General features: G+C 58.0%; 1 protein-coding gene across 7 annotated transcripts in view; it reads right to left on the minus strand.

Moving 5' to 3' along the window:
* The window catches only part of SH3PXD2A (SH3 and PX domains 2A), a 248697-nt gene that overhangs the window by 24046 nt on the left and 211423 nt on the right, over nt 1-13228 (minus strand). For 5 of the 7 annotated variants that reach the window (XM_060125289.1, XM_060125290.1, XM_060125292.1 and 2 more), the window contains 3 exons: nt 10021-10104; nt 4828-4945; nt 915-1252 (listed from right to left, as the gene is read on the minus strand). In XM_060125289.1, coding sequence (XP_059981272.1) covers nt 915-1252; nt 4828-4945; nt 10021-10104 — 540 coding nt within the window. The remainder of the gene's footprint in view (nt 1-914; nt 1253-4827; nt 4946-10020; nt 10105-13228) is intronic. The other 2 variants (XM_060125291.1, XM_060125295.1) reach the window with 1 other exon arrangement.

The raw sequence follows: 13228 nt of genomic DNA on the forward strand, positions 1-13228 counted from the left end.
TAAGCTTCCTTAGCTGTGTTTCAAGGGGATCCGTGAACCCCCTAAAATGATGTGCACAATTTCAAAATGTACAGACAGAGGGGCTTTTTTCAGGGGAAAGGGTAGATAGCTTTATCAGATTTCCAAATTTAGGAGAAGAGACCATGTCTGTTTTTTGCTCACTACCAAATCCTTGGAAGCTAGCACAGTGCTAGGCAAGAGGAAGTACCCCCAAAACAGCTCCCGACTGGCTGCTCAGAAGGTTTCAGGCATAAAGCTAATGTAAGCTCAGAACCAAACTAAAAAACAGCTTTCCTCCAGATTTTAAGAATGGCTGGACATAAACAGAAGCTGGTCTCATAATACAGAACAGTTTAACCCTCAATCCGCAGGCATCCTTGCCCCAGAGATGCTAGAGATCTGGAGGGGCCGGCAGCTGGGTTTCTCCTGTACGAAAGGAGGAGATTCCGGAAGGATGCTGCTTAAAAGTGCTTGTGGAGGGAGGGACAGTCACCCTTCCGAGTGTCTTAGATTTCCGGTAACTGGAGGAAGACGACAGGGAGGAAGGGGTAAGGCTCAGCAAGATGATCTACAGGCTGTCACTCATAGAGCAGCCTTGCACTCTATGAGATGTGAGCACCCATCTCACAGCCCAGGTGACCTATCTGCAGAGTGACCGTTCGTGATGCTACCAGCTTGCGTATGCATGCAATTTATCTCGGAGGAGTGGAAGGAACTGCCTTGTCCATGCTTGTGATTAGCATAAGACAAGCTGGCAAAGCGAGCCTGGGGTCAGGGGTCAGCCTACATCTCAGGAACAGAATAATGTGGGGATCCTGCACACACCCCGCCCCCCCCTTAGGCTTTCCTTGCACCTCACGCCCCTTCTCTAAAGAGCTGTGCGGCAAGGACCCGGGGATCAGCGAGGTTCTTACTGATCTGGGCCCTCTGAGGGGCAATCCTGGCCACGGCTGGGGAGCCCTGGGCCAGCTTGGAGACGGTCCTCTCGGGGACACCCAGGGCGCTGCCGTTGGAAGCATTGCAGAGGATGGGCAGGCTGATCTCCTTCTTGGTGATGGGGGCCTCTGGGGCCTCGCCTTCAGCTGGGGTGGTCTCCTTGTCCCCGGACGCCTTTTTGTTCAGCAGGTTGCTGATCTCCATGATGTTCCCGATGATCTCCACTGGGCCTGCCAGATTCTTCTTCCGTGCTGGCAGGTCATCCTTGGCTTTCTTCAGGTAGGATGCTGGTGCCCAGCCCTCTTTGCCCAGGTATCTGCAGGGAGGAGTGGGACATGGCATCATGAGAGCACCCTGTCCAGGCCCCAGTCTCCATCGGGCCTTGCCCAGCTGAGCTTTCTCTGCTGCGCTCTGTAAGACACTTGGCAAAGCCACTACTCTGGAGGGAACCGGAACGAGGGCCAGTGGAAAGACATCGGGAACACCACTGCTTCCTCTCTGTCTCCTAGTTCTTTGCCTGATCCCTCTTGGTGCGGGCTCTCATTGTTTGCAACGTCGGGCAGACATGGGACATTGAGATGAGAAGATTCCTCAGATTTGGGGTTGCCTAAAAGGTAGACTTTGCAATGGCCTACAAGCTCACCACAGCAGAGGGCAATTCTAGAGATAAGAAATGAGAAGGTGTATAGAGTTAAATGCCCAGTCAGAAAGGGAAGTATGATCAGAGAGGTGAAGAGGCAGCATAGGTGAGAGTTAGGAAACCCGAGTTCTGGCCTATGGTACTTCGGACAAGTCCCTACCCTGGAGCTCAATATTTTCTCTTCTGCAAAATGCTGGGATAGAGTAGCTGTAAACATTTATCCAGAAGGATAGACATATTGAGACCAACTAGGAAGACGTGTATAAAGAGTGAGTGGCCAAGTGGGAGAAGTGTCGGCACCACTGCAGGAGGAGCAGACGGATCAAGTTCACAGAACAAGTCCACAGACAGACCAACGCTAAAGGTGACGTTTCAAAGCAGTGGGGTCAGGATGGCTTATTCAGTGAGTGATCTGGGGATGACTGATGATCCAGTTAGGAAAAACAAGTGAGACTCTGGCCTTACAACCGTATAGCAAACTTAAAAACGCAAGTCGTGAATATTTGCTTAATCTTGGGGGCTGAGAAAATCTTTCTAAGTGGAACTCCAAAGGCAGAAACCATAAATGAAACGACTAAATAAAGCACGTGACTGGGTAACATTAAAGCCTTTGGTGTGGCAGAACGAAAACAAAACGAAACAAAACCCCAAACCCATAAACAGAGCAAAAGGCAAATGACGGGGCCGACTTAATTTCAGGGGATTTGCTGACTTCTGCAAACAAGTTTTTCCCTTTTTCCCTCATGGTGTTGAGCTCCTACCCAAACCCACTGAGAACTTACTTCCTGGTCCAGCAATTCCTGGCCAATGCCCTGCAGTCTGGGGTGCAATGTCCCCGCCTGCTCCCTGGGACACATCTGGCTCCCTGGAATGGCTCCTCCATGCCAGATGTCTGATAATCCCCGGCCCCCCTGCCTCCCTGATCTGACCTTGTTCTTGGGGGCTCATTAGGTAGGAGGAAAGGAAATGTGAAAGTTCAAGCTTCTAATGTGTTTGAGCTTTGCTGGAAAGTTCAGGTAGGAGGTGGCTTCCTATGTTCACGTCACATGACTGTGCAGGCAGGCTGACCCAAGCTCAGCCGTCTATCCCCGTTTTGGGGCTTGGAAGGCAGACATCAGTGAACAAACGGATGGAAGTCAGGGAGCTGGCAGACAGAAGCACAGAATTTCAGGGCTGGATGGAAGCAACTAGTAAAGATACCTAATCTTACATACACCAACAACCAAGGCTCAGAAAAGCAAAGCAAGTAGCAGAGGGTCACACGGCTAGCTTTTGGCAGCATCTGGCCCAGAACTTGGTGCCCTTCATCTTGTAAGAAAGATGAGGAACCTGCCAGCCACTGGGGGCACCTGTGCGGAGATGGGGCGCGAGGTCTCCTGGGAGTGATGGTCAGGACTGTGCACTGTCCTGAGGGCTCCCATTCTAAACCCTGATGTGCTCCTTCCGTGTTACATGGATAAAATTAGATTCCAGGCAGGGAGATGCAAGTGAATCAGGAGAGGCTGTGTGTGTTTGGGTCCAACTCTGCTCACATCTGCTTTCCAGCTCTGGAGCACGGAATGACTCCAGAGGGAAGCAAACTGGAAAAGGAGGATGGGGAGAGAGGGAGGGCGCGCACGCGTGCGTGTGTGTGTGTTTGGCGGGGGGTGGGGTGGGTGTGGGTGGAGAAGAAAGACAGGAAGTAAGGATCAACACAGAGCCTGGGATGCTGGGAAAAGGCATATTTAAGGGGGTGTCTGGCAGCCTTCTTAAGGTGGAACCTTTTCAGCAGGGTTTTCTCGGTTGCAGCTCCCACTGGCTGAATGGCCAGGCCGTGGGGACAAGAGCTGACTAGATGGAACCAACTCAGAGTGATTTTATTGGTTATTTTAGAAAACTAAAACACCCAGCAGCCTTGTAGAAAACCTCTGGGTGAGTGGTTTAGGTTAGCAGCCTGCCAGAGTGTTCACTGGCCTTCCCACGCAGACTCGTGGTGGCTGGATTGTGGGCTTGGCTCTAGTTTCCATTGTTTAGAGAACATCAAAGCCTAGGGGTAGTGGATTTGGGCAAACACGCCCAGGCACACACAGTCCTGTCCCACCTAACGGGACAGAAAGGGACACCTCAGCCCGCTGACTGGTGTGCACAGGGCCGGGGGCAGGGGCGCTATGTCCTGGCAGGTCACTCTAAGGTTCAGTGCCATGTGGCCAACGACCTTCATCCTACCCGTCAGCACAGACCAATCTGAACACCTTGCGGCATGCTGTGTTCTGAGCAACTGTCTTGTGAGTGCCCCCGCCGCCTCGGCCATCTGTGCCCTCGGTGGGGGACAGCTCAGAACACGCATCCTAGCCACAGTGGGTCTGGGGTTCCCAGGTGTGGTGGGCTGGGGAGGCGGTCCCCAGAGCCCATGACAGGGACTCTCTGTCATCCGGCTTACAGGCAGAGAAGAGAAACTGGGTAAAGTCATCACAGCGGAGCTGCTTCTAAAGGACCCAGAACACTTCCTGGAAACAAGCCCCTCCTTGCGGGGGGTGCTAGCCGGCCTGGGAGCCCCAGGGCAGAGGGGCCTGGGGGGCAGGACCTGGTAGGGGAGAGGTGAGTGAAACCCACAGGGTTTAGTTTGCTTCCAGGAGTGTCAGGAAGCTGTCCACTCCCCTACTCACACCCCCGGATGGGTTTCTCAGCTGGGAAGTGTGATTAGGCCCAAGGAGAGTGAAGGGCAGAGCAAGAGGCCTCTGAACTAGGCCTGTGCTCAGGCCACACTTCCGCCCCAGCTCTCTCAACCACGGAAGCCAGCCCTGCGGAGCGGAACAGCCCGGGCCCGAGCCTGCATCTGTGGGCAGCAGGGGCCGCCTGCTGGGACCTCGGCAAGGCCCGTGGACGCCGGCACTGCAGGCGGCCTGAGCTGCAGAGCACACCAAGCAGCCACGGTCGGACACGGAAACCCAAATTCAGATGTGCTGGACCCTCTTGGCGGCCGCACGGGAAGGGACTGCACCACTGCCTGCAGGCCGAGCCAGGGCCCCCGTGCGCCGCTGGCTGTGGCTCAGGCTCCGCTCTATGTGTCCCGGGAGGGTGTGTGCAAGATGAGCGCTCTCTGTCACGGCCACTCAGCCTCGCGGTACTGAAGCCGTCAAGCCAGGCCGTGGGTGCAAAGCTGCTGTCAGGATTGACCTGCCAGCTGGTGCCCTCAGCCACTCTGCTGCCCAGGGCCAGCCTGGGGGCCAGGGGGGCAGAGAGGCACCTTGCTCCTCTGCTGGGGCTCTTACCTGATGTACCACCAGCCCTCCAGATTCTTCCGGATCACCTCCACGGTGACGCCCTTCTCAAAGCCAATCTCGTCCTTGCTCTGGCTGGTGTAAGGCTGCACAGTGACATACTTCTCCTCTGTGGGTGGTGGGTGAGGCGAGAAAGCACAACTATTTGAGGACGGGGTACAGGTCCTTTGTCCAGCCTCCTTCTCCCCCTGGCCTGGCCTCACTTAGTTGGTGGCCAAGGTGTACTGCATCAACCTCTGGCTTTTCCAGGAAAGGGAAGAGAAGGGAGCAGGCCTCACAGCTGTGCCCTGCACGTGCCAAAGCTGGCCAGGGCCCCAGGTGGCCTTGCAAGCCCCAGGCAGCGTAGAGCCGGCTCTCCCAGCCTCCCAGTCCCATAACTGCAGACAGGCTGCCGGGGCCTGGAGTCCTCAGGGTCCCAGAAACTCCCTGGGCTGAGGGCAGGGCCATGAGGAACCTGGCCCTCCTGGGGCCCGAGTCAGGGAGTCTGAGAACAAACCCAGGTGTCCCCTCAATGCCTGGAGGCCTCAAGGCAAGCCCTCTCCTTCCTGAACATGCCATGCGTCCATCTATGCCCCAGACCTGCTCTCTCAGCCTGTCTCCCACCTCAAACCCTTAAACACCTCCTCTGCCCAACCTTCTGACAGCTCCAGGGACACCTCAGCCTCCCCTGACCACTCATCTGCTCGCCTGATCACATAACTTCCCCGAGAGGATGCTATGGGCATGGTTATGTGCCCTGTTAAGGGTCCAGGGGCCAAATGAGCAGGGGCAAAACAGTGCGGCACAATCAGGCGGGAGCCCTGGGGGGGACTGAGTTGACCACACAGCTCGGTGGAGCCCCTCTGGGAGCTGCCTGCTCTGGTCTCACAGTAGGATTGCACGCCCTCTTCTGGGCTCCCCAGGCACTGGGAGAGAGGCACCGTGGGGAGCTGAACAGGAGCGTGGGGGGGCAAGTGTGGGGAGGCTGGGAAGTTTGTGTCTTCCTGGATTCTTTGGGCCTCTCTCCTGGCAGGGACCCTGTGCCTCCACGGGAGTCCCTGCTCAGGCCTCCTGTCTGCTGGGGACCGGCAGACCCACAGCTGGCCGGCCACAGACACCCTGCCTCCTGGGAGGAGAGTCTCCCCAGAGGAGTGGCTTGGGGAGGAACACCCAGCCCCATCCATCCCCTCAGCGGAGGATAGCGGCAGAGATTGGCACACCCTCTGGGAGGGTCACCCTGAACCTGTGCTGTCCTCTCCGACCTGGATTCTCCCTGGGGGCTGAGACAGTGCCTGGCACACAGCAGGCGCTGCAAAGGGACTATGGAGTACATTGATGAGGACAAAGGTGCGTTGAGCCGGGGCACCGAGGGGGAGACTCTCTGAGCTCAAAAGAGCAGGCTGCTGGCACAGAACAGCTGGCTCTGAGACGGGCGCTCCCCACCCCCTCAGCTGGGCCCTGCCCGGCAGCCTGCCCGAGCCTCTGGCAGTAGTGGGGGAGAGGGCAGCTGCCACCCTAAGCCCTGCTCAGGAGGGCCATCTGTTCATTCTTCCCTAGATTATCGGGGCCCGTCTGCGGCCCTGTGCCGGGCGGAGATAGCAGCTCCCTCTGGGGTGGAGGCAGCTGCCCTGCCAGGCCGCAAGGACAGAACTGGCAGGCCACTGGCCGAATCTGCAAGGCTGCCAAAGGGCAGAAGGTAGGTGACGCCCCACGGGAGCCTCCACAGCTCAGCACGCTCTTCTCAAATGCAAGCCTTTCTCGGCGTCAACTGGCTCCTGGAAGCTTTCAGATTCCAACCCAGCCATGCTGGGGCGAGCCGCCAAGACCGCCTGAGAACCCGGCCCTGCCAGATTCTGACTCGGGCCTTTGAGAAGGTCCGTGTTTTATAGTCCAGCCCCCTGCGCTCCCGCCTATTCCTGGTCTCGCTCCATTTTCCAGTGGGACACCGTAAATCCTGGCCCGGGCGGTGGCCGGAGCAGCAGCGCCGGGCCCCAGGGCCCCAGGGTTCTGAGGCTCGGGCGAGCCGAGGCCTGGGCTCCACATTTTGCCTTTGCTCAGTTGGGCTATTTTTAAAAGCCTGTGGTTCGTGCAGGAAGCCATCATTAAAGTTTCCCTGGGCAAAGTCACTTTTGCAGAGAAAAATTACAGCCTATCTCTCGGGCAGATCAGAGGAGCCCTTCTCTGCCCCACGGCAGAGGACAGGGCCTAGACTGCTTCATGGGGGCCAGGCCCCAGCACCAGCCTCCCCAGTCCCCAGTGTGTGTGCTGAGGACAGAGCCCCGAGGGCCATGTAAGCATCCTGCCTTCCCCTGCCCCTCCTGGTGGGCAGGACCAGGGGCGTCCGTCTTACTCAGGAAGGCTGAGCTGCTCCTGCACGAAGCCCTCTTCGTGGTGGCCCTGGGGCTGATGGGAACACAGATGTCTGGGAGTTTACGTTCCCAGGAAGAGAGCTGGCTGGCTTGGAGGCTCGTCCTACCCTGGCACTGTAGCTTCTGGGAGGTGAGAATTCAGAGCCCTGGTCCCAGGCAGGGCAACTCCTCCAATTGGCCTGTTTGGGGGCTCGGTTTTCCGCCACGTTTGGCTTGGGTGAGGAAGGTGTGGGTTACCTCTGTGTGGCCGCGTGCCCTGTGGGTCTCAGCTCCCTCCTCACAGGTTTCCCTGGGGGAAAGCAGAGGCAGTCCCTCCACTGAACAGGGGCCACAAACCCCACCTTAGGGGGCCAGACAGGAGGATGCCCAGACTGAAAGAAATGACCTTGGCGGGGGGGAGGGAGCTGAGTCATTTGTGTTGCTTGGGGTCTCTAGAAGAGATGCCCCTTAGGTATCAAGTTGAGGGAAGAGGCCCAGGAGCTCTGGGGGGCACCTCTGGGCTTCTGGGAGGCGCTGATGCCATGGTCACTCCGATATACCCTTGGAGGATGGTTGCCACCTCACCCCAGGGAGGGCTGGCCAGGCCGCCCACGGGGTGGGTAGGTGGCCGGGCCTGTTCTGGTTTTGGAAGCAGGGGCTGGAGAGCCCTGCAGTTTCCAAACCACAGACGCCTCCCCTTTCCAAACACTTTCCCCTCCGTCAGCAGTCTCCCTGGCTCCCCTCCCAGTCCCTACAACTTACCCAACCCCGATGCAAGAGGCTTTTTGATTCCAGAGGCCTGGTTGGCTCTGGGACTGGGCGAGTGGAGGCCCCGGGGAAGCACTGCTTTTCTCTTGTCTAGTTATATACGACCCACTGCCTGTTCCCCCCTCGTCAGCTCGGCTGTTTGCAGCGAAGTTTCTCCCAGCCAACTTCCTGCAAGTTTTTCTTGGCTGCCTGATTTAACTTAGCCCTAATTTAACTTAGGGCTAAGACTGGGAAAGGATGTTGTTTAGGTCTCTTATTCAAGAGAGAGAAGTCGTGGGCCCGCATTTGCTTACATATTTACATATGTGTGGCTGGCCATAGAATTATGCATTCAGTTGGGTATCTGTGTCTACTTACATCATGTTATGTTTAGAATCGTAAATACTGTTGCCGATATACACGTGGTATAGGAGTTACGTATACGAGACCGCATACGAAGCTATACGTGTACTTGGGGGGTGGCTGCCGAGGTGTACCTACGATGTGGTTGTGTGGATAATGCATCTGTGACTGTGTAAATAGTGCAAACGTGGAATGGTCTACGTGAGGGTGCGGAAGTGTGTACTGTGAGTGGCTGTGTGCACGGGACCGCAGACGTGCCGCTGTGTAGGGCCTGGAGGGGCCAGTGTGCTGTGGCCATGCCCGTGGCTCTCGGGGTTGTGTGCCGGCGGTCACGCTTCACCGACTGAAGTGTCCGAGAGGCCATGTGGTTGTGGAGACAGAGGTGTGTTGGGGTTCAGTGTGTGATGGTGTTTGGAGCAGATGTGGGAGGGGATGGGGACAGGCCAAACCTTCCACCCTGCTCTTTTTCCAGGCCAGGGTCCCACTCTCCTTTGCTGCCAAGGCTCAGGGCCGCTTCCCCGCCTGGCCCCCAGCTATGCTGCCCCACCCATCCTACCTCTGTGGTGCCTTCGCTTCACATTCAGCCTGTTCTCTCTGCTTCCACGACTTGGCCCCCCGTCCCGCGCCAGCACCCAGGGTCCACCCCACACTCCACCCTCGGGACAAGCTGGGCCCCTCGCAGCCAGCGCTGAGCCTGATGCTGGGCCAGCCACGGGCGGTGGCCAGCCCTGAGTCCAGGCTTGCTGCTGCCTGGGGCTCGGGGCAGATACCAAAACAGGGTCTCACAGTCGTTCAGGAACAAGCTTTGGGGGGTGCGAGTCATGGGGCATCCCTGCTAATTCTGGAAAAGCCAATGCTATGACACCCTTCCGGCTGTGCCGTCACCGTCCGGAACCCATACCCTCCACTGTCCTTGAGGCAGGAGAGATGGGCCACCCACTGGCCTTGGGGCTCTGGAGGTGTTTAGGGGTTTGTTCAGAGGCCTGCCCCTAAGTTCCCTGCCTCACAAGCTCCGGGATGTTGGAAAGGCCCTGGGCTGGCACACGTCTTGGCTCCTAATCAGCGTGCATGGCAGGCCAGGGGCTTCCCTGGAATAGTCTTGATCAGGCTCAAATCCCAACAGCTAGTGCTGGGGCTGCTGGAGCCCCCAGCTGGACCTGACCCCACCATCAGAACTTGTTGAGGCTGTGCCCTGGGGCCTGGCTGTGTCTGGATTTTGCTCCTTCTCTAGTTTCCCTGGAGCTGGCTGAATGAGGAGATTGTGAGCTGCTCCTTCTTCCTACTCTGTCCCTAAGTAATTGCTAGAATAGCTCTCTGGCCAAGGGAACCCTTTCTCAGAGGAGGGAGGCAATGAAGGGCAGGGGTGAGGGGACGGCCCAGGCAGAGACCCAAACACGCTCAGTTCTCTCAATCTGAAGCTTCAGGGTGAACGTGGCCTTTCTTAGAGTCCAGCTGCCCCCATAATCCTGTCCTAAGTCCCATGACCCCTGCCCCCAGGACGCTGGCCAAAGACAGAGCTGCCCCCATTGTCACCCCGATTCCCAAGCGGCCCCTGCGCCCCCCTCCCGCCCCCCCCACCCCCCCACCCCGCCGCCAGCTAGAGTAGGTGAGAGGAAAGTCTGTCTGGTGAATCTGGGTAAGGAGGCCACAGGGCAGAGAGAGGCAGAGCCCGGGAAAGAGGAGAAGTGTTAGTGAAAGAGAGAGAGGCAGCAGCTGTGGGTGAGGAGAAGCCGGCCCGCATCGTCACCTCGGCTGTGCTGCCTGTTGACCATCCCGCCCAGGGTCCACCGGCGATCCAGGCGCCGCAGATGGGCCTTGCGTCTCTTGGACACTGGTGTGGGAGATGGCGATGGAACACACAGCCGACGGGAACCGGCGGAGAGAATGGACATGAGGATGAGATGGGATGGGTGGGGAAGGGATGGAGGGGGGGAAGGTTCGCATCCCCAGGTCTTCACCGCCTGGACTGAGCCCCGGCGGTACATGCCTGCTGGAGGGGCGCGGATCTGACCAGTGGCGGCGCTGGCAGGTGGGGAATAACTCAACCAAAGCCACATTGCATGGGTTATGCCCCCGAGCCTGGGAGGGGCTAGGAATTTAGAATCCCAGCAGCTGAGAGGGGAGGAGGAGCCTTGGCTCCAGCCCAGTGCAAGGACGACCCTTGGTTGCGGCCCTAGGGGGAGGACATGGCTCCCACCATTGCTGGGCAGTGATGGTTCCCAGGAGGGTGTGCCCCACTCTCCACCAGGGCTCACATCCACCTGTTCCCCTGCCCCCACTCACTCAGCAAGTCCTGCTTGTGAACCTGCCACCACGAGCCAGGCACTGCGGGTGGAAGAATAAGTGTGCCCAGCAGAGACTTGGGGTCTCTTCCTTGGGGGGCTTATAACTCTCACCATCCTGGGTTGGTTTATGTCTTTGCTTTTTCAGTCACCCCCAGTGGATCAAGTCTGTTGAGGGCTAAGACTCTGCATCTCTGCGTCCTCAGGGCCTGGCACGGAGCCTGGCACGGGGCTGATCCTTCAGAAATGTTGCTGGGTGAAGCACACACAGTAGGATGCCCCAGGCCTTGGTCTGTTCCCTCCCCACATGCTACCCACTGTTTCTGACAACGGAGGCCCTGCCTCCCAGCTTTTCACGGCTCCACACTCCTCTCATCTGCACAGGTCCTCTGACTGCTATGGACCAGCTCCACGTGCCCCCCGCCTTCCTATGGGACGCCCAGGTGCATCAGGGGCCCCCACCTCCTGGCACTGCAGAAGGAGGGCGCCAGGCTGCCCAGGTCTGGGGGAGGGAGGCCAGCACTTAAGAGTCAAACTGCCCTGACACAACTGAGCCACATCCCACCAGGGCCTCCTGGGAAGTACTTATTTTTCCAGAGGGAGAAGAGTAGCCTGTTTGACCTGCTTCTTGTAAGCAGGAGGCCTGGACAAAAGGTTAGGGGTATGGATTCAATCCAGGCTGCACTGCCAGGTTACTGTGTCACCCTGGCAGGCTGCCATCCCTCCCTAAACCTCTGTTTCCTCATCTGTCTTTGGGGTTGACACCACCTGCCCTGGCGTGAAATAAGACAGGGACTGGACCGGCTCTGTGGAATGGAGATGAGGTCCTGTGTGAGGTCAGACTGGGAGGAACCTGGACAGCTGACCTCCTGGGGGTGTGTCCACCTGGTTTCTCTGTGAGCAGAGGAGCTTCACTTCAGCTGATGCCCAGCCTGGGGCCACCCTAGCAGTAAGTGACATTTACCCGGTTTAAACCAGGTACCAAGACCATCTCACCGGAGCCTCACAAAAGCCCCATGTAGCTGGCACTCTCCCCATTCTAGAAATGGGAGGCCAGAGGCACAGGGGTGTTCAGGAACCCTCTGAGTCACACACCTGAGCGTCAAGGCGGCACGCAAATCCACGCAGTCTGGCTCTGGAGCCCGGACTCTGGACCCTGCGCCCTTTAGGCACCAACAGTGGAGAATGCCTGGACCCTGGGGCCAATGCCAGCCCAGGGAGAAAGGCAGGTCATTGCCGGTGGCTGCAGGGCGCAGGGCACAGGCAGAGACCCAGGTTTGGGGCTTGGCTCTGCCACTAACTGCTCTGGGGACTCCGTGGAGGTGACACCCCTCCAGGCCTCTGCTTCCTCACCTCTGAGGCGATGCGCCTCACGGAAGCACCCTGCCATCGTCGGGCCTGGACCCTCCTCATCAGCAGTGGACAAGAGGGTCTCAGCCTCCACCTCGGCCCTCCTGCCCCCTACTGAAACGTTTCTGCATTCTCCACAGCACACCTGGCTTCAGGAGAAAGATGGACATATGCCAGAACATCTGATGACAGAAATAAACCGAAACAGCCTCTTTTCTTTCTGAAGCAATAGAGCATGAGCTGTTAGGGAAGCTCTGATGGGTCGAAGGCTTCCAATTTCTGCCTGTAGAGCTCAGGGGACCTACAATGGGATGGCAACAGGGCTGGGGTAGAGATGGCCAGAGACGGGACCAGGGTGGGCTGATCTCTTAGCCACATGGCTGCCCGTGCAGAGACTGGCGGACACACCACAGCTGTGGGGCCTTGGGCTGGGGTACTGAGTCCTGAGCCCTTCTGTACAGCTGCGGGGAGATGCCCACGATGTGACGATGGAACTCACAGCTGCCCAGATGTTGCCAGGGGTGCTGGCACAGGTCCTATCAAAGTGTGCAGAGGAACCTATCATCAGGAGGTTCACCCGGAGCATACACGCGCACGCGCACACACACACCCGCCCCCGCCCCGCTTGAAGGCGGAGCCTCCACTGGCTGCCTGGTTCTCACTCCATCGAGGTCAAAACTCTCTATAACCTGTTGCTGCTTGTTCTGTGCAAAGCACCCAAGCTCTCTTCAAACCAGCCTGGCGGCGTCACTGCCCACGCACCTCTCAGGCTCCTTCCTACCCACTTGGTGTCCTGGTCCTCCAGCATCTACCTGACGTCTCCACTCTGACTCTCTTGGCGTCACCTTTTCAGGTGGGGCTCCAATTCCACACACACAGACACACATACACCCTCCTAGAACTGCTCACAAGAAAATGCTTCACGGAGAGGCATGCGGCACGGTGGGAAGACCATTGGCGGAGGAGGCCGACCAGGGCTCAAGCCTTATGAGGACAAACACATATCTAAATACTTGCAGCCTCAGTTCCTGCATCTGGAAAATGGAGATGATGACAGAGCCTCCCCAGGGTGGTGAGGGCATTTCAAGTACCAGGGCAGACACCTAGGAGTGAGTGAGACCTCAGTACACTCTAGGGATTGTTATTTCTGAAAAGCCCTGGGATACCCCCCAGAAGGTGGAACTGGATAGGAGGTGAGGCCTGGTGACTGCAGACAAAACAGACCGGACCCAGCTCAGGAGCTACGACCCTGCACCGCTGCAGAGGTGCGAGGGAACCAGAGATGAGATGGGGGACAGGCTCAGCCCCTGGGCTCGGGGAGCA

Source organism: Lagenorhynchus albirostris, chromosome 16 (assembly GCF_949774975.1).
Source record: "Lagenorhynchus albirostris chromosome 16, mLagAlb1.1, whole genome shotgun sequence".
Lineage (NCBI taxonomy): Eukaryota > Metazoa > Chordata > Mammalia > Artiodactyla > Delphinidae > Lagenorhynchus > Lagenorhynchus albirostris.